This window comes from Echiichthys vipera (genome assembly GCF_963691815.1).
Source record: "Echiichthys vipera genome assembly, chromosome: 5".
NCBI classification, from domain to species: domain Eukaryota; kingdom Metazoa; phylum Chordata; class Actinopteri; order Perciformes; family Trachinidae; genus Echiichthys; species Echiichthys vipera.
Window position 1 is genome coordinate 16326066 of NC_139830.1, and position 21254 is coordinate 16347319.

The following is a 21254-nucleotide window of genomic DNA, read 5'->3' on the forward strand; positions in this document are numbered from 1 at the left end:
TTAAATGTCTTTTGCGCAGGATCTGGAATAGGATTTCATTGAGCAGGCATAAGCATACAGGAACTGTTATAAACTAGATAAGTAAGGGGTAATACAGAGCGAGTCGTCATTTTTGCGAAAAGAGCCCGACAGGGTGATGCAGGACTCTTGAATCATCCCGAAGGAATTTCATTTGTAATACTGCCTCACTTGCTCTACATTATCCTGCTTATTATATAGCTACATAAAATCAATAATTTGACACAAAACACTGGGAAAGTTTAACATTTTTGACGTTAAATTTACTGGACCCCTTGATGGACTTGGTCCTCCAGATCAGAACCGTGCCCCTAGAAATGGTCTGTTATACAAAAGAGCAGTCTGCTATTCAGAAATAACAAACCTTAGAATGATGTAATTGTCCAATCAGACCAAGTTTTTAACAAAGCTGTGTAATAAACAAAGTAATCAAACACATCACACACATTTCTCTGGAGTCCATCCCAACTTTCTGGTATGACTTTGTCTCCCTGAGTACACCTTTCATATCTGCTTTCCCATGCGCCAAAAAACCCCAAAGCATTACAAGGAAACCAATCTTAATTTTGTGAAATTACTTAAATGTAAACTTTCCTAACACTGAGCTTTCCTTTGGAGCAACACCACCACATATGACTAGGCCACAGTTCACTGCAAGTGAAAGCAACATCTGTTCATGTGTTTATAGAAAGTGCTTTGGTTTTCAGTGACATAAACTACATCTGTGTTGTTTGTTAACTGCACATTTTGCACAAAAATCAAACATGTGTTCAGCTGCAATAGCTGCATATAAAACATTATTTTCTTAGATGTCACAGGATATTTCTCGACATAGAAGACTATGTCTTTGAAATATCCCTTATTGAATATCAGCTTAAGATACAATAAAGTTGATTTTCTTTTAGTTTGTTGCATGTCCAAAGTGAAGCACACAGAGACAGATTTTCCTTGCTCGGATGCACAAGACGATCAGTCGTTCTTCCCTTCATGACCATTGACTGCCACTGTCTCTTGTAGGTCTCTATTCTGTTTGTGCCAGCTCTTGCTCTTCCGAATAGCAAATCGAACAATGTCCACCATAAACACCCAGGATAGAGCGTACATAGCCACTCCCCCACACTTGATAAAGAATCTGGGTCTTGGGGAGATCAGCTCACAGTACAGCATTGTGCCTCCCACAAAGATTCGCATCAACACAAACAGCAGCACAAACAGGACATCTACAACTTCTCCCAGCAGCGTCCCGTAACGTCCTGTCTGTTTAAGGAACCAGCGAGCCTGCAGGAGGGGGTTGGTGATTTCACTGCCAAAGAGTACTGCACAGGACTCGATTCCAGATTCCCCCAACCACAGGGTCAACAGGATTCCCAGGATGCTCATAGTGTGGTGGGCCAGCATAACGGGTCCCTCTGTGCGGAAGTACACGCACCAGGCCATATCAAAAATAAAGTAGCCTAGGCTCACCACCATAGCACTTATCTGCAGAGGAGTGTTCTTAGTACCTGGCATCAGAAACAGATAGTTTTTAGTTAGCATATCTTTAAAATACTGTACAATACATCATGCACCATAACATGAGGAGCACATAATTATTAATACCAACATGTAGAAACAAACTTCTGTTTAATAACTTGTGCAATACCAGGTAAAGACAGGAAAGATACAATTATTTGGTCACTGCTGAATGGTTTATTCACACTTTGAAAATTGTTCCAGTTGGTATTTTGAATCAAACTGTGCACACATATAGCTGTTTCAATGAACACCCAACATTTTCAATAACATGCTTAACAATGTAGAGATGAAACAATAAGTCAATCAACACCAATATGTATCTGCAACTAGGTTAATAATCGATTTTCCATTTAAGCCATTTTCAAGAAAAACTCATCATATAGAGGGTAAGTGTCCTACCTGGATAAGTGAAAGGCCAGGGTCCATCCACATAGCCTATATATGCGGTAATGCAGACTGCCAGGATGCCGTGAACCAGAGTGACGAGGCGACAGTTCCACTCGTAGCTCCTGGACCCGTTAACATTACACAGAATAAAGTAGAGAGAGACCCAACAGGACAGGCACAGGAGAGCACCAACCACAACCAGTGCCATCTTCTCTTCTACAGACAAAACAAACAAGAAAACAACAGTTTCTCTCAAAAACTCATCAAGCCAACATTAAAATCACAAAACACAGAAAGAGAAAAATGCATAGAGGCACTGCTTGCGCTGTAATATCGCTTACAGTCGAAAGACACAGCATTACCGTCCAGAGACTTGGACTGTGCAATCCTTTGTAAGTGACCAACAATTAGCCTTTGCTTGAACTATAATAGCACTATAGTTGGCCGGCTTCGGATCTGGTGGGGTGAGGGGGACGTCTCTTCTTCTGCTGTGACGTTTGTACTAGGAGGTGTTTCAAGCAACTTTCAAAACCAGATGAGAGGTTACTGGGTGCTGAGCCTCACCCAACTCCTCATGAGAGAAAGTTTTTTTCAGCTGTTATTAAATGACATGCAACATTAAAATGTGTTGTTGTCTTGCTTGTATTGATACGTGTATTAGGATGGCAAAGGGAGGTAAAAGCGTAATATCATATATAATGAGACAAATCAATTTGTTGACAGCTCAAATGTTTTGTTTATTTAGCAGCATGTAAAATAGGGTGGCAACTACAAATCATTCTCTCCATTAAGCATTTTAAAATTTCAGATAATAGCAAAGATGCCCATTATAATCAGCATTGACAGAATCAGAATCAGAAATACTTTAATAATCAACAGGGGGAAATTATTTCCGTTGCAAACTCCAGCTATACAAACAACATATTTAATAACAATAATATTATACATTATACATTAACATTTATTTGAAAAACATATATATAAAACAATATATATATATATATATATAACTACCTATATATAACTATAAATATATATAATATCAAATTTACAATAGTAATATATACAGATCAAAAGTACTGTATTGTGCAAAGTACCGTAAAAAATGTGCAAAGAACAGATTGTTTACGATTGAGTCCATATAACAGAGAGGGGCTGACAGACTCTCCTAGGGATGTGTTGTATAGTTTGTGTTATGATATATTCAAATTGCTTTTTTTTTGACCAATCAAAAGTCCAAAACCCAAAGATATCCAGTTCACTATCATATAATAAGACAGCATGAAATCATCACATTGAAGAGGCAGTCACCTGTAAGTCGATTATTTATCATTTCACCTGAAACCGAAAGCTGCACAAGTCACCTTGGGTACATTTTTTTTTATATAGCAGCATGCAAAATAGATGCAAAGATGAACTGTTAATGTTACGTTATGTATTATAATAGAGTCCTTTGTTCTAGTTCTTACCCAATTTGGTTAAATAAAGTTGTATACACACACACACACACATACAGTTGAGATACTGTTAAATGTCTTTTGAATGAGATAAGTGGAGTTTTTTGAAGCTCAAAACTAAAATGCGTACATTTAACCAGGGGTTTTCAAAATGTTATAGGCCAAGGACCCCTTAGCTGAAAAGGATACGAAATAGGGACCCTTTACTAAAAATAGAGAATTAAATTGAGTTGCATATTGAATTGGGCCTAATTGGCTTGTACACACAGCTTTCTAATGGTGCATACAATGCTTAGATACTACAATGAGCATTATTGACATATTCTAATAAGTGTATATATCATATGTGAATGTTAAACATACATTGAAGGCACACTGAATCCTTCAGCTCAATTGTATGTGTGCATGACTACCTTTGTGGCTTATACCCGAGTATTTATTTAAAGTTATCTTTGTTATAAATACGTTGCAAATTTTCAGGCATATCTTTGAAAAAAAAACAAAAAACAAACGCAGTAAAACGTAAAACAAAAGTATAACGTTGTAAAGATTATCAAACAATTTGTTTGACACCCTGCGGTAACTCTGAGGAAACCCCTGAGGGTCCGGACCCCATGTTAAAGGTCTGTTAAAGGTCTCTGCATTTTAACTATGACCTAACATTTAAATACACCAACGCTACGTTCCCATGGAAACCGTTAAGAGGAAATAAGAGAGAAGCAGTAGGCAAGTAGCTAACTTGATTAATGTTATCTTTAATGTCTGTTCCCCTGACAAATAAAGAAAGCTCCCAAGTGTTTACACTGAGGATGTGCTCTAACTACCCAGTTAGCTGAATCTGTTATGTTAGCAAGCTAACGTTATGAGGCTAACAAAGCGGTTTAGTATGTTGTAACGCGTTCAAAAAACGTAGAAAATATCATTACCTTGGTGGTGCACATGTAGCCGTCGCTGCGTTTACATCCCGCGTGTTTCTTGTCCTCAGACGATATGTTTCTGAAGGAGACTGTCAAAAGGTATGTTGTGCCTGCTATTTGTTGTCTTTACTTGAGCTAACGTCACACCGGTTGACAACAGCCTCCTTCAGCATCCCTGCATCCCCTTACACCTTATTAACTGCAGTACATGCAAATGTGACAACTAGTACTATTAACGATGATTGTGCTCTGTTTATTCCGCCCCATACTGTCCCGCAGTTCAGAGATTATGCCAGGTATATTTAATATTCAACAGAAAAAGCACGTTTCCATCCTTGATATTTTTCCAACGCGATGGGAAGTGGCCTGATCTTTTTCTGAACAGTGGCGACACCTTGTGGTCTATAGTATAAGTTACACATAACTTCTCCAGGAGCAGGAGGACAAAATGGAAGAACTGCGTTATTTATTAATATTACTAATGTTCTTACATGTGATTTTGGAGACTGTGGTCGTGGTTGTTGACCTCCCAAGGGTGGGTCAGTAATAATTCCCACATGAACACGATCGATCATCATCAGTCATGATTATAAATGAATATGAGTGGGGCCCTGGTAGCCAAGGGGTTTAAGATGCGGATTGTGCAGTCCCAGTTTGAGTCCAGCCTGGGCTACTGATACCTTTCTCTTTCTTTCCCCTTATTTCCTGTCAGCTTCACTATATACCGTTTAAAAAAAAAAAAAAAAAAAAAGGCATAAAATGACCCCCAAAAAGAATTACTTATGCTGTGCAAAGAAAAACTTTATTGAAACAATTGATGTAAAACTCAACTCTGAAATGGTACATTACCTAATTGCTTAATTTTCTCCTTATGGCAACTTTTTACAATTCTTTCATAGAAAAAATATGTTCACAAACTTAATCTACAATTACATAGAAAAGATATCTGGAAATGTTAAGGCACTTGAACACCATTAAAGGCCACAAATACAAATGTTCCACTCATTTGGTTCTTTAGTTAGCAGGACATACCAACACACAAAATGATCATTTGATATGGCAGTAAAGACTGAAATGAAGATGGAGGTAAGACAAATCAAAAATCATACTTCAACGTATTGCTCTAAAGAACAGAAAGACATAATGAAATTTGGTCCCACAAGTTCAAGAAGTGCTCCTTGAATTATGAATGAAAAATTATCTGGGATTGGATTTGCATAAATTATAGACATTGAACTGTTGACATGAATAGACAAAACTGAAAACCAAAAGCCCAAATTTTGGCATTGGGATACAACAGAAAATAGAATAAACTGAAACACTGTTTAGACACAAGATGGCAGTATAATAGTATTATTAAAGGCCATACTGTAGTTTTAGTGAATATAGAATGGGAAAACACCACAGCGTACTGAAACGTTACACTCTTTTGTTGACAGTATTTCCTTTGACTTTGGTTTATTTGACATTTTTAGACTGAAAATGTGAGTAATGGGCATGATGAGGTGTCCCCCATGGATATTGGTGGTGCAAAGCAGAACTACAACTGTCCTATAAAGAAGATATAAACCTGTTTATCCACACTCTCTGTAGACCCAACCATACAAACTTGTCAACATAATAGCATGGTTAAAGAGTCTACAACATTCAAAATCCAAGAGGTTAAAACTTTCTGAAATGCATTTGAATACTTCTTATTACAGAGGACCTATGGTTTAGACTTTACGAACGTGTTTAATGCAAAAAGATACAAAAATAGTCCTCAATAATTTCACTATACAACTGAAAAATAAATAAAGCCAGCACTGAAGAAGCAATTTGTTTATAAGCCAGTTGACATGGCTATAAACAGGCATTTAGCTGGCTATGAACCGTTTTTCACAGAGCTTTATAAGAAAGATAATTCTACCATCCAAATTTTCCTTCACCAGGATGGAAGAATATGTTTATCCCATATGACTCCTGTGATCAGAGTGGGACCCTGTTGATTCTCTGCTGGTGTTTAATTGACCAGAAATACACTGTCCAGATTTGTGCATACTGGAGCTTGTTTGGGAGGTTATTGTTGTTGGCGTCTGTCATCTGCTCCAATAAGCCCCCCCCCAAAAGGCACAAAAGTGACGATTTCTTGGCAAAGTCACATTATAGCTTACAACGATAAGTCATTTTCCCAGAAAAGGCTTACAAGTCAATGGGTCCTCTCAGAGCGACATGCTGCATCTCTCCTTCCCAAAGGTTTTGGTCTCATTACAACCTGAATACATTTCTGTTTCAGCTTGGACATCTGGATCTCACCACTCCCCACCTGAGACAGTTTCACATAAACCGAGGTCCAGTGTTACTGTGTTTACTTTGAATAGCATGGGTGGGAAAGCATTGGCTTGGCAGGGGGAAAAAAAAATATCCAGAACAAAATGCTATAACTCCTCGTCCCATAGACACAGTTGTTTTTGAGGAACATAGTAAGTAAAATGGTAGCCCTTGCTGCAGCTCTTTATGCCACACTTGTAGGTCGAGCCTTTGCCTGCGTTGTCTCGGCTGCGGCAGTACTTCAGCAGACAGGGGTACCACTCCAGACGCAGGCTGAACGTGCAGAGACAGGGCTGCCACAAGTCTTTAGTAGAATGACAGGCCTGGAAGCTGGGCACCTCTGTTGATTGGGGCAGGACTTCGAATATGGAGCCATCGACTCCTACAACACAGACAAGAGAGGGGCATTAAAACCCGAGCTTGTGGTATTCAACACAAAATCAAGCCATCATAGAGCTGTGTGAATCATTCTCTTTCGGATTTCACTCAATTAAATACTGAATTGAACCGAGGAGGGCGAACAAAGTGGCTAAACAGAGGGGAGATGGCGCAGTAAAAAGGGGAGCTTTGTTATGCAAAGGAGATGCTACTGTGATTCCCTCCACTGATAATGGTGCGGAGTGCTTGGTGAACCATGACCATCCACATTGTTTCCTCTGTAACAGTGCTCTCAGTGGACACTAGTGCTGTCATAGGGATTCTCCTCAGCCTGGATAATTAGGACTTTGCTATTAAGATACAGGATCCCACCGCAAAAAGGCCTTTAAAAACAAATAGTTAATGGAAATGTTCTTTGTGCAATAATGTCACACATTTTCTTACTGTTTAGAGATGTTTCAAAAAAAAATTCAAATTCAAAGTGGAAGATTTATCAGGAGTGTAAAGAGACAAAAGAGGAAGGTAAAAAAAAGATAGCATGAACAGCAATAGAGCCTTATCAACAATGAGAAAGAGATAATACTTAGTAATATCACTCAAATGAAGTAGAAAGAGGTGCTTGGCTGATAGAAACAGAAAAGATAGAATGTCTGGGAGATAAAGAGTGTCTATACAGAGATATCATGTAAAGAGACAACCAGGAGGGATTAGAAAGAGATACGAGGACAGACAGACATTTTGCCACCACAGAACTTATGTTCAATGATACACAAACCACAGACCTTTGTCCAGCCAGTGTTTGACATCAGACTCTCTGGTGTAAATGGCCTCCCGGGCCTCGCTGCACATGTTGTGGATATGGGAGCTGAGTTGAGAGGCTTGAGTTAGATTGACCGCTGCGCTCATTGTCAGCTGTTCCAGTCCTCTCCTCTCCTCTGCTAACCGAATGGCTTGAGGATTTTTCTGAGGAGACAACACAAAATGATCAATGTTCACACGCTCAGATACTCTAAACAATATTTTTTTCCCCTAAGTGCTGAAAATGATGATAAAACATAGATTCTGCCTGACGTCATACCTGTCTGAGACGGGCCATGGACTCACTCGGGATGATCTCATTGCGGCTGAGGCGAGAGATGAAGCACAGGGCCTGGTACTGGTTCTGCCCTCTTTCCAGCTCGCCCAGGATCAGCGCTCGGAATATCTTCACATCCTGCAAGACATAACGTATGAGAGATGAATGGCTGAGCAGATAAACAGACAATTCGAACAAGACTTTCAAGTGGTGCATGAAACAAGGTTATAATAACTTACTGTTTATGTGCAGGCTCATACAGATTACAACAAATATTCTTTTCATTCCGGTACTTAATGTAGCACTTTTCCACAGACTCAAAGTAATTCAATGTGTTGAGTTCAAAGATGTTCAAACAACTGTCTGCTAAAAGTAAAGAGGGGTTTATGTTCACTACTCCCATTGAGTCTCATCTGACAGTTTGTTGATACGTTTTATTGTCTGTAGGCCTGTGCAATATCGCTCCAGTCATGCTCTGGTTATTTGTACTGTCAAATGAAGGCTTTGGGCCTGCTTCTTAAAACTAATCAGAGTTGCTGTAAAAGTCAGAAGAATTTTACCACACTGTTTTATGTGGAACTGTAGAAGTAGGAAAATAGTGATAGTGGAGAATTCACAAAAAAAGTGTTGCTTTTGGCAAGTGTATGGGAGATCTGGCATCAAACTCAAGACCATAAAGAGTTCTGTGAGAGGGCATGCAAAGCATGATGGGAAGCTCTAACAGTGGGGAGGGCAGAGCAGCGGACCTGTCTTCCTATTCATCAGCCACCCCCTCCCTTACAGGCTCCAGCTACAAGACAGACACTCAAAAACACCCCTCCTCCGCTTTCACACACCAGTCTGAAGCAAACAGGCTGCAGCGGAGTAGCAATTTGAAGGCTTTCACTCCATGAACCGGAGGGACTCTGGGATAGATAAACAGCCCGGAGATAGCCCCATTGAGTTCTCCTTAAGCTCTTCTGTCTCACTTCCTGTATGTAGAAGTGTACAACCTGCCTTTAGAAGTGTTTACACTCTGTAGTTCTTTATAGACTACTTTACATGATCTCTGGTTCCTCCTTCTAGCAACCACTTTTGTCTGTGAAAAGAGTTTCTGGCAAGCATACAATACAAGCATGGGTATTACACAAGACAACCATGCAATACGATTTGACCTTTGGAAAGCAAATTACTGAGCAAATATTGATTCACAGGCTTTATGCAATATTAACCTCAGATATTTCCCTCACATGTAGCTGTAACTGCTCAGTGTATTAAAATATGGACTCAAAGGGCTGTAGAAACATTGAAATTCAAAATGAAACAACTCAGATGTTACCATGCTATACAATACAGTTTATTCTGTGTGAAAGTCTGGAAAACTAGAGATAACAGGAATATATACCGGTGAACAGCGTGAGATGTATGAAAATGGAGTACAATACTGACAGAGAGATGACCAAGAGTGCCATTTCCCCTCAAGTGTAGGGATACGCAGAGGCCACGACTTCAAGACCTCCCATATTGCAGACACATGGCGCTAAGCTGGGAAACCGTGTGTGTACGTGTGTGTGTGTGTGCAGGCAGAGAGAGGGAAAGACAAGGGGAAGGCATTCGTGTCAGCCACATAGATTTGCCCCAGGGCTCTCTGGGTAATTACAGAGAAGCAGGGTAGCTCCACCAACTCTGCTTCTTTGGATCTTACTCAATGGCAAAGTGCAGACGCTGAGAACTCTTCCTCCTCTTGTGTCATTATGAGTCCAGATTAATGATCGTCTACTTCTACTGCCCTTCATTTTGATTAAGGCAAAAAGGGTGAGGCGAGAGCAACGGTGCTTACTGTAGCAACAGCTTCTTTAGTTGTAACTTTGTGTCAAGTTGATATCATCTGTATAGAAAATATTTAAGATATTGTTTGACATTTTGGGAAATGCACTTATTAGCTTTATGCAGAGTTCGAAAAACAATACCACTCATGTCGTATACTAAATATGCTACAGCCTGCAGTTGATTAGCTTAGCATAAAGACTGGAAACAAGACGAACCAGCTAGCCTTACTCAGTAAAAAGTTAACAAAATCTTCCTACTAGCACCTCTAAAGCTCACTATTTGAGACATTATATGTAATTTGTTTAATCTTAAACAAATTCATCTTAATCATGACAATAACAAACCAGTGTATATCTTAGCAGTTTAGGTGCTGCTGAGATAATAATCAGCACAGCTTCTAAAAGCAAAAAGAGTAATAACAATGACATCATCGCCACATCTCCATCCAGACAGAAGCTGCTGGATTCAACTGTTTGTTTGGACAAGACTGGCCTCACTTCTGCCTGCCCAAAATCAGCACTGGCACATGCACACACTGAATCGCAGACGCATTAAAAAGTGTGATTACAGAAAATGCCGCAAAAGAGTGAGATGTGCAGTGGTGTGATTAAAGAAGGTTTCACACCTGTTGTTACGATGACAGCCAACAACAGTAGAGAGTGAATACTGAAATGACTGATCAAACAAAAGGTACCTCTTTTATAATCTGCCAAGTCAGTTGGTGGTGCTTTTTTTAAAGTCAAGCAATTATTCACACTACCGAGGGAAAGAGATACTGGTTTAGTATGACTTTGACAGAAGATCACACAAATATGATAGAGGCAGATGTCCAGCTCCTATGGGATATCAGCAGAGGCGGCCTTAAGCATCTAGGGGCCTGTTTCAAGAGCTAAAGAGGGGCCCAATTCCAGGGACTAAATATTTTCAGTTAACAGATTTAATATGCAGAATATAAATTCTTCATAAAGTCATTTAACCTTGATGAAGAGGACTAACTTGGATGAGGATAAAATAATTACATCATGTGGCAGATTTCCCAACCGAATCAAATTCTGAGAGGGAAACGAGTCATTTTCGCCAAAGGTTTTGACACTCCAAACTATTAATGCGCGGTTTTACAGCAACACTAGTGGCTACAGACTGTATGGTAGCAAGGGAGTAGTTGCGGCAGAGCCAAGCCCTATCCAGCCCTGCACACTGCACCTTTCACTGTATCTTTGCTGGTTCCTCCTGACTGACACCACTGGACTTGACTAACAAAAGCAATAATAATAAACTTTAATACTTTTCTTACCCATTCTTTTTTATCTCCACCACCATCTTTTTTTTTCTTTTCAACATTTTTCGTTTTAATTTGTGTAACTTCCATAGACTGTACCGTCTACACACAGTACTTAGTGTACCTGTACTGTATATAGACAGTACCTTCTTCATCTGTGCTGTGGGTATGGACAAAGATTCAGTGAACTGCTGCTCAAAAATCCCGGTAGACAAAATGAATGCTGGTGACACAATCTAATGGGAAAACACTAATTCCACTTTAGGACATCAGAGTTGAGTGGGCCTGCTAGAGCTTGAAAATGAAGAGTAAGGCTACTTGAACAACTACTCCTATTTAAAAAAAAGTTACGCCTATATCAGGAAAATGAGTCAACCCCTAAAAGTGCCTTTCCACAGACAGACCTACGTAAAATTAAAGGTTTGCAGACCAGCATTTAGAGAAAATCACCAGGTATGGACATTAAGAAATGAAAAGAGTGACATTTCCCTGACTTGAAAAAGGCGGGTAACGCCATAATCAAAGAACTGCGAAGCCTTGAGTTTTTCCCAAACAGAGCAGTGTAAATGTCAGCACGGCTATAAATAATCCACACAAGTACAGATTCCTAAGCATTGCTCCTTGACACCCGGGACTGCCATTTGCAGACAAACTACCACTGGCCAACAGCCAAACACAAGTCTGTATTCATGCAACTTGACTAGTGGGTCATACTAAGACCTGTTAAACAGGAGGGGGGGTTATTTCATTGGTGGTTACCTTTAGCGAGCCAGGTTATTTAAGAGGTGCACAAAAGCCTATTCAGACACTCAAAGGGTGCCATTTACAGTGAACATTCTCCATCACTGTTGTAACCCAGCTAGCCAAATACGTTCTCTTCACAGAGGACATACCTGGTTCACTGACTGTGAGAATGAGAACTTTGTGAAGCCGTAAACTAAAGTAATAATAAAGTTTTTTTTTTTATGCCCAAAAGCAATTTCAGGGATAACGATGACCTGGACAAATGAGAACATTCACAGGCTTATTTTTTTATGAAAGTTCAGCAGTTACAAGCAGTTTAAATGTCCGAGTAAAAGGACTACTGCCAGATAAGTGCATCTCACTTTGGGAGCAATATTGACTGTGCCAACTCACACTTGCATGCATGGATGGACATTCAAACACACACACAAATGCATGCACACACAGGCAAACTCACAAACAGTGTGCGGGTAGCTATCCCCTGTGCACTGAGTCCTTCCTGTTTTCCAATCCCCTCTAAGACCCTGTCTGTTGATAAGGCTGATGGCTGGAGGTCTGTTGGTCAGCCATGCTCTGATGAGTCATTTGGGATCACTGGGTCTGTGTCGGTATTCGAGTTAGTCTTTTCTCAAGCAAGCTGTTAAAGCAGAAACCAAAAAGTTCAGCTTGAATGTTTTCTTTTTTTTTAAATGTCCCATATTTTGCTAATTTTCCGGTTCATACTCACATTTTTCTCATACTGTCCGTCTGAATAACTGCCAACACCCTCTGCCTGAAACGCTCAATTTTAGCGCCTGTCGCTTAAACCCCCCTCGCGAAAAAGCCCAGTCTGCTCTGATTTGTCAGTGTCTCTGGGTATTCCACATACGCACTCACTGCATCTCTGCAACTTCATTGCAGGCAGGGGTGTATATGTACACAACTGTACAGTTTCTGACTACAGGCTATAAATCCCCTCAACCTACTTTATGATAATAAAAAAAATATCTCAATCTAATCTCGCCATTTACACAATGGGACTTTAAAGGGACGGGCTATTTTGAGGTGGGTTGGTATGCAATACTTAACGACAGTCAGTGAATTACCCATAGTAGATGACGGTTTGCACACTGTCAGTTTTGACACGCTCAATTTTTTTATTTATTTTTTATTCCATAAAATGCCAAAGTAAGTTAGCACAGTTGTGCTTATGTGTAGGAATATGTTGAGAAAAAGTAGTGCCAAGGAAAGGGTTGTCTGACGGTAAGGTAAAGCAGTGAAAATATTCTACATATAGCGTACACTTTAACTGACATAGCCATTTTTAAAAAGGTGAATAAAGTGTGTTTTGCTGATGCCCCATCCACAGCAACTTTTGAATCTGTATCCTGCACTTCTTCTCCAAACTGGTAGTGCGCTCACTGTGATCTACTGATGGGAACACACTGACTATCGATAAGTACCTCAAAATAGCCAGTCAACCGCCTCCGAGCTCACATAGCAACACAAATTTACAACGCTCATATAAAAAGTTACTGTTTCAGCATCATACAGGCTTCCAGTTTTCCCTTTTATTTGCCCTATATTTGTAGAGATATAAGTGATGAATTAGCCTTACCCCCTTAGCCTGCCTAAATGGCTCTGACTTTTCTTTAAAACAACATAAGGATTTACCATGTTGGGTGACGGAGAAGATATTTGCCCAGTCCAAAAAAAAAGCACAGGTGTAGGCAGGGATTAAAGATCATGTTAGGAGACAGGGGGAGAGAGGGTGAGACAGACTCCCACAGACAAAAGGAGCGGGAGACAAGCTGCTGCGCTAAGAAATGCTTGAGTTGAAGCTAATTACATAGGCTCCAAAGGCAGGAATGTGGAGTCACATTTGGGGCTAGTCACACCTGGCTGTCCAAAGAGTGAACCGATTAGTAAACAGTGGCAGTGAATGGACAATAAAAACACTGGAGGCCACAGAAAGAGAGGTGTTCCCCTCGGCTATTCTCTTGACAGCAATGCCAGGTTACTTACTTGGAGTTTTAACACAGACTTTTTTTGTGGACATACAGCCACAAAAACTCCACTAACAACATTTTATCTTTAAAAGTCTTAAAACCTGTGTAAAATATGTGCAGGCCACATGATGATGAAACTATTCATTCACACAGAATCTGGATACAATTATCGAGACACCCAGACTGTTTATGGAGACTTTGCATTCAGGAAATGAGAGAGACACGAACAGTGAGTGCTAACAGGGAAGGAAATGAGACAGATAGATAAGGCATAAACAATAGAGATGGCTAAAGACCAATTCAGCCTCTAACCGTTGTCCCACAGCTTCTAAATCCTGTTGCAGGGGACATACAAACAGCTATTTAATGAGAAGACATTTAAAATGATGGTTTAATTTAAACTATATGTCATTAGTAATGTTTTTAAGTTGAATAATTGTATCTTTTTCAAAGTTTGTTGAGAAAATATCCTTAAACAATCTGAATTTTTAAAAAAATACACCAAAATGTAATGTAACACAAAAACAAACAAGAGAGGTCGGTTTTATAGACTCCATTTTTATGAATATATATGGAAAATGTGACTTTGTATGTGAATTTTCTTTTAAGCAGGAAAACCAAGTGACCCGATGCTGGTTTCTACAGTATTCTTCTTTTTCCTTGCTCCTTTGCAGACCTTCGATAATACAAACTGTGTTTTATGACTGGGAAAAGTGACACAAGAGCAGTTTATTTGACAAGAAAGAGGGTGATGTAATACCTTCCCAGGTGTGGACCCTTATAACTTTAGCACCAGACCTGACTGAGCGGTCACAAGGGTTGCACAGTGATGTCAAACACAATAAATTAGTTTGAAAGTTACCAGGCGGAGCAAGCCAAAAGGACACAGTCATGAATTTGACAAAGGCACATTTCAGGACACTGTGTGGAAGACAGAACAGAAGCTTTGGCAGAGTAAACCCTTTGTTGGCTTTTTTTGTTGCCAACTGCAATCTCAAAAGCTCTTGAAGTAGTTTGAAATGACACAACTATGCACAACATGCAGCTCACTATCCCTGATCATGGGAAAGAATTTTGAAAGGTGGATGACAGTTCACTCTTTCGCTCTGCTTTCTCCTCTCTCACTGTGGGAATTGGAATGGAAGCTTTTTATTTATCAGCAGCATTACAGACGGACATCTGGCCTGCTGGCAGGAGGAGGATAAAGGATAAAGACATCAACAGGGGCTGAGAGGCCACAAGAGGCCAAAGGGGGCCTATGTGGGGCCTTTAAGGGCCACAGAAGAAGCTCTTTTCCTAGGATTCAGAATCAGCAGGGAACAAAGGGTGGCTAGCAGAAAGATTAAGTGTATGGTTTCATCTTTGAAAGGTTCCACTGCCTGCACTCACTGCAATGAAAGAAACCTATTTTCAATCATTTAAGGCATCAAATTTAATATTTTCCCTGCAGAGTAACTTCCCTTCGTGTATTCAAATACAGGGAAAAGTAATGGCACTTGTTATCTAAGTAAAGTGGTGCAGTAATCACAAATCTTGTTTTACTATGCAGTAACTTCATCTGTGAGAGAGTTTCTCTCTTCCACACTGACAGGAACCATAGCATTAAAAGTAAAACAGAGTAAGAGTAAAGGTCTTGTGAAAAAGGTGCTGTGCAACGTAGAAAAAAGCTTGAAAAATCTGAGCATCAATTGGTGTGAAGGAAAATAAATGTCTAAATTGAGATGTGTTTCATTTTCACTCCATCAGGGGAGAATTTCTCATATGGATGCCTTCACTGAGCACTGGTGACACGCAGATGGCTCCCCCTAAGGTTTCACAACCTTTCATTTCAGTTGAGAGGAAAACTATTATGTGTCTAAGACAACATTTCCCAGAAAAGGTGACACTTACCTGTAAAAAACACTTTACAAGTCTGTGCAAGTGACAACGTGGGATGATGTTTCAGGATTGAGTGTGGTGACTGCACTGCACCGACTTGCAATGAATGTACAGGACTTTCCATCAGGGGGAAAAAAACTGTCTGTTGCTTCGTTTGGCAAACACTGGCATTTCCCACAACACAAAAGAAGAAAATAATGATTGCCAGCAAGCTTCCCACACAGGAGAGATTGCCTAATAGCTAATAAATGCCACAGTCCAAATCCATTTGGACATTTTTAACATGGGATAAAGTATCTGCAGGCTGAGAGAACAGGCTTCTGCCAAAATGGATCATAGATACTGTACTGTATATCCCCAAGGAACGGCACAAAAAAGGCCAACCGACCTGCCTCCCCACCCCCAGCTCTCCTCCTATGTTTGACATAGCACATGAGGGTGTGTGAAGAATCTCCAATTCATTCTTACAACAAGCTTTCTATTGGGCGTATCCATAAAGCCTCTGTGCTTTGAAGACAATCAGAATATACACTAGAGTGACCTGGACGCCCCTGGCTGAAACACAATCCTGTTTAAGGCAGAAATGAAACGCGAATCAATAAAATGGCTAGCAAGCTCATTCTCACCATGGTGCCATTGTTGATCAAATCCAGACCCATTTAACATGACAGTGCAACATAATGGGTGTCAAGTGGCCTCCAACATCTGTCGCTCCCATGATCCATCAGCATAGCGAGAGGTCACTCTCATGTCACGTCCACACTGATGCGTTTACATTTAAAACTTTCCAGCACAGACACAATACTCTCATAGTGGATTATTTAACAATAGTTTAATGTTGTATTTTTGATAGCAATCATGACAAAGCTACTGACTAATGTGGCTTATGCATTCCTAAAAGACCATGTTTAAAAGGGACAGTTAACCCCAATTTTCTTCTTTCCTGTGGTGCCATTTATCAGTCTAGATTGTTTTGGTGTGAGTTGCCCAGTGTTGGAGATATCGGTCAAAGCTATGTCCGCCTTCACTCCAATATAATGGAACAAGATGGCATTTGGCTTGCTCCAAGAGCCCAATGTGTCTTTCTAGAAATCATGACGTGGTTTCTCAGACCTGGTAGCGAGCAGGTTCATGTAGGAACTATTTTCTTTTTTACCAAACTACACCTGCCAACCGGATCACCATGCAGAAGAAAGTGTTCATGGACAACAACATTACTGGCATCCTACTTGGTTGAGCTGTAGCGTTGGGAGAGCTAGCAGTATTGTTTAGCTATAAACTAATCTCTGTAAGATAACAATGTCAAACCACAAGGAACTTATGTGTGGTGGTGAGGTTAGCAGGGGTAGGTCTATAGAAAGGAAATAGTTCCCATATGAAACAGCTCACAACCAGGCCTCTGGATAAAATTCTGAGTAACCAGGTCATGATTTCTGTGAAGAAACAATGCTGTTAAGTTTTCCAAATGTACCTGCGCTTTCAGCACCACATGGCAAGTGCCATCTCATTCCATTATAATCAAGAGAAGACAGACGTATACATATACGAACTACGTATATCTCCAACACCGGGCAACTCACACCAAAACAATCCATACCGATAAATAGCAGAAGAGGTAAGAGGAAAAATATTCACTTTTTATTTTGAGGTGTTGAACTGTCCCTTTAAGCACTTTCCACTATTTTGGCATTTTTGTGAGAACAGCAGACTGTTACTGTAGAACATGATCTGAAAACAGTGGGGGTGAAAGGCTTTACAAATTTAAACAGCCCTTTCAAATTATTCTACATTAATGTGGCCAAACATTTATTGGTACAAAACAGATTTAAAAAAATGTTAAAAGTGTCCTCACAGATGTTTTATTGTAGAGCCAAGGTGCATGTAACTATGAATGCACAAGGATGTGCACCATTGCATCGCAGAAGTGAAAACTTCTTCAAGCGTTAACTCAGCCGAGAAGCCTGTGAAGTCACTCAAATTCCTGCATTGATCAAAGCCACTAGTTAGACATGAAAGCAAGACAGAGCGAGTAACTGATTAGTTTCTTTGACAAAGTTTCTACATCTGGAAAGACCCCTCTCAAATATTCAAGACATTTCCTTTGGATTAAGCTCCAAGACATGGTTTATGTTCAGCTCAAGGTCTTAGCCTGTGTTAGACTATAAATTGTTGCAGTTGTTGCTGAAAGAAAAAAAGTCTGATCTGTATAAACTGCAGATGACTTGACTATTCAAGGACAAAACAGCACATTTGATTTGTCTCGTGTTGAATGAACTGTACATTGACAATTCATGTCATCAGGATATTACTGAACTGCAAACAGATTGCTGCAATTTTACATAATTTACAGTTGACTCGGCTGTAAATACTCAATCACATGTCCCTAAAGATTTGATGTCTTTCTTTCACAAAAATGATAACATCACAGCTCCTAGTGGTTTGAATTTAATAGACGATACTATCGACATGGTGAGATTTATGCAACCCGACACAGAGGTGTCATGAGTGAGAGCAAAACCACATTATCTTTTCCATATGTCTACATGCCTTCAGTGCAAATGTAACCCTCCTGAAATCATAGGACGGCTGATTCTCACAGTGATTCATTGCTTGAATAAGGTTGAGTAAGCCTCCTTCGCACATCCAGCACACCACTCCACTAGTGTCTAATGACTATAGCATTTACCATTACGTCTTTGCCACGTATTCATGAAGTAGAAAGAAGAGAGACGGCTGCTGTGTGATGATTATTTATAGTCCTTATTCGAGCAGTTTGATAGCAAAGATCATAACAATCCTGGATGAATCAACAATCATGAGTTACAGGAATAATAATTTACCCTATACCTATCCACCTTTGGCTGTATAGTTAATTTTAAAATCTCCAGCATCCCTGGTAAAACACTCGTCTTCCCACATGCGTTCATCTGGACTATGTATTCATGGCAGCTGGAAGTGACAGCTCTTCCAACTTTCCATAAATCTTGGAGATACTGCACAAGAGCTGAATGAAAACCACATGCAGGAGAAATGGAGGAGAGAGCAGGAAGAAGTGAGCAAGACAGAGAGGGGGACAGGGGGGAGAAAGAGACACAGAAAGAGGGGGGGTGGGGGGGCAAGGAGGCCAACCTACAACTGGAACAGATAAATCAGGCAGCGGAAAAGTAAAGTGATCTAAGAGGTTCTGTTGGCTTTATGCAAATAAATAAAACCATATGTGCAGGGACATGTGCACAAGGGAAAGGACGCAGCAACACACGGGCGGCAGCGCAACCAAGCCAAGGCTCCCTGCTTACAGATCAGTGTTTGTCTCTTTATATTGGTGTGTCACCAATGATTGGGGGTGACGGTCTCTTCTCTTTCAACTCTAAATTAGCTGTTTTGGTTAGTGAACCAGACGCACAGATCAAAAAGGTCAGACATGCCCACTTAATCCTGGTAAATCTCCCCCTTCACATCTCGCCAGGCTGTCAGCTTCTGTGTGACAGCAAACCATCACAGACACATGCCTTTGCTCCATGCACCTCTGAGAGTCCTCCCTTTTGCGCATAGCAGATGTAGTTTCCCTTCCAGCACTGACATGCATGCGTCTCTGAGTAGCAATTGTCAAAAGTGAAACAGTGTCATCTTTCTAAAAAAAAAAAAAAAAAAAATCACAGACGTAATGCTCGTCAGGGAGGGACACTTGATCTGCTCGTCTACTTTTAGAAGAATGCTAAATATGGCGGCTGATCAGCTCTGGGCCGCAGCAGGGGTTTTAAGGCCACTGGGGTGTATGAACATCCACATCTAAGGAGAAGCAGCTGCCTTGACCTCTGGGAAACTCAAGCTGAGATGGAAAGAGATGAATGAAATTACTACTAAGTTCTACACTGATTGGATATAGTAGATTTGGGACTTATTTCATGAGATAATTAAAAAAAGAAATGATAAAAGGCACCAAGGAAAGGGTAATTTACTCCTACCCATTACACTTTGTTTTTGTGCTATAGACCTCACCTGTATAAGGACATTACTTGGAGGCTTTCTGGTGAAAACATACAGTACACCCACCCCTCAGATTTTAAAGCCTCAATTAGGTGAAGTTGGTATATGATTTAAAATAAATCAGTGGTTCCCAAAGTGAAGGGGATCACTAACAGTCACTGGGAGATATCCAGGAGGTCACAAAGTCCCCCCCAGAACCAGCATCATGCCAGATTTCCCCTATTTTTTTAAGGATGAACAAAAACTGCTTTAACATTAGAGTTAATTAGGGTTAACATTAGAGAAGACTTAATTTGGGAATCCAAGAATTTGACACAGTTGTAACAAGTTCTGATTTAGGCTAAGTTTACACTCAGCTAATTGGAAAAAAAATCTAAAAAAACAAACAAAAAAACATCTTCCAAACGTCATATCGTGGGGAAAGTCCCCTTAAATATAGTACAACAACGTTCAGCTTGAGTGGTTACCAGACCACCTCTCACCTGTTTGAAGTCCGCCACAAAAGTGATGAGTGTCCCGTCTCCCTGCTTGAATTCGAGCGATATCGTGTCTCTTTCACTGTCCGCCTCCAAAACCTCCTCGGTCACCAGTCCGTCAACGAGCCGGACCCGGACCCGCAGCTCCGAACACAGTCCCACAGCGACGACCAGCACCAGGGCGCAGAGACGGGTCAGTATCCGAACTGAAGCCGCAGAGACGCAACTCGCAAACATCCCCGAAGACGCAAAAAAACAGGACCCGACAGAGGGAAAAAAAACGAGGGGAAATACAAAGATCTGCGTTCATATCCCCAAAACTTATTTCTACGGATTTTGTGGTAAAATCATCCCCTTCATCTTGAAAGTGGAGTTCATACCTCGCGCTTCCATATGGTCCCCGGGATCCCCCAGCACTTTCCACAATTACGAACACGGTCACGGAAATCAGACGACAATCCTCCTCTACTAGAATCTCTGCTTCTCACTTGTGGGAGTCTAGATCACTTCCATTGAAAGTCTGTCGCTCCGGCGGTGTTGATAGGATCATGCGCATTTCAGTTTGCCCTCCGCGCTACAGCCAGCAGTCCGATGGTCGCACGTTGCTTCTCATTCTGTATTGTGTTGATATTTCTGTCTCCTTTTCTTTTTTTTCTCCCCTCCTTCTGCAGTTCATGCAAGTCCCGTCACTTCCTATCCGTCGGTATCCCACCGCTCGCCTCCGAACTTTCTGTTGTGAGTGAGCGAGTGAGTTCAGTAGTGGTAGTAAACTCTTAAAGCCATACCACCCTCTCTACACTCTGCCCATCCCCCTAAAGGCCTCATGTGATCCTCCTGCACTCCAGCAAGCAGGCTGAACTAATAATACCCCCCCCCCCCAACAATTATAACAAAGGTGTTGTTAGGATTTGCAAATCATAGCTTTGTGCATGTTGTTCTTGTCATGTAAGGATAAATAAAAGACTGGGCAAACTATAACCTGTTGCCAGTGATCAAAAAGCAAACAATAACTAGCAGCTCACAAATACCCCATTAT

General features: G+C 40.6%; 2 protein-coding genes across 2 annotated transcripts; both read right to left on the bottom strand.

The window, feature by feature from the left end:
* Window positions 1–987: 987 nt before the first annotated feature.
* On the bottom strand, window positions 988–2293 carry tlcd5a (TLC domain containing 5a; the record flags this gene model as incomplete). The annotated part of the gene is made up of 3 exons (XM_083914108.1): window positions 2262–2293; window positions 1933–2136; window positions 988–1520 (listed from the first exon to the last, which is right to left on the bottom strand). The coding sequence occupies exons 2-3, from the start codon at window positions 2126–2128 to the stop codon at window positions 988–990; spliced, it is 729 nt and encodes a 242-aa protein (XP_083770234.1). The 5' UTR covers window positions 2129–2136; window positions 2262–2293.
* A 2794-nt stretch (window positions 2294–5087) lies between these two features.
* On the bottom strand, window positions 5088–20922 carry oafa (OAF homolog a). The gene is made up of 4 exons (XM_083914636.1): window positions 20225–20922; window positions 8061–8195; window positions 7765–7945; window positions 5088–6986 (listed from the first exon to the last, which is right to left on the bottom strand). The coding sequence occupies exons 1-4, from the start codon at window positions 20453–20455 to the stop codon at window positions 6712–6714; spliced, it is 822 nt and encodes a 273-aa protein (XP_083770762.1). The 5' UTR covers window positions 20456–20922; the 3' UTR covers window positions 5088–6711.
* Between the last annotated feature and the right edge of the window lie 332 nt (window positions 20923–21254).

Coding starts and splice junctions, on each gene's coding strand:
- oafa (XM_083914636.1), bottom strand. CDS start 20,455: ATGTTTGCGAGTTGCGTCTCTGCGGCTTCAGTTCGGATACTGACCCGT. Junction 8,196..20,224: donor TTGTGGCGGACTTCAAACAG/GTGAGAGGTGGT, acceptor TATGTCTTGCAG/GATGTGAAGATATTCCGAGC. Junction 7,946..8,060: donor CCATGGCCCGTCTCAGACAG/GTATGACGTCAG, acceptor TTGTCTCCTCAG/AAAAATCCTCAAGCCATTCG.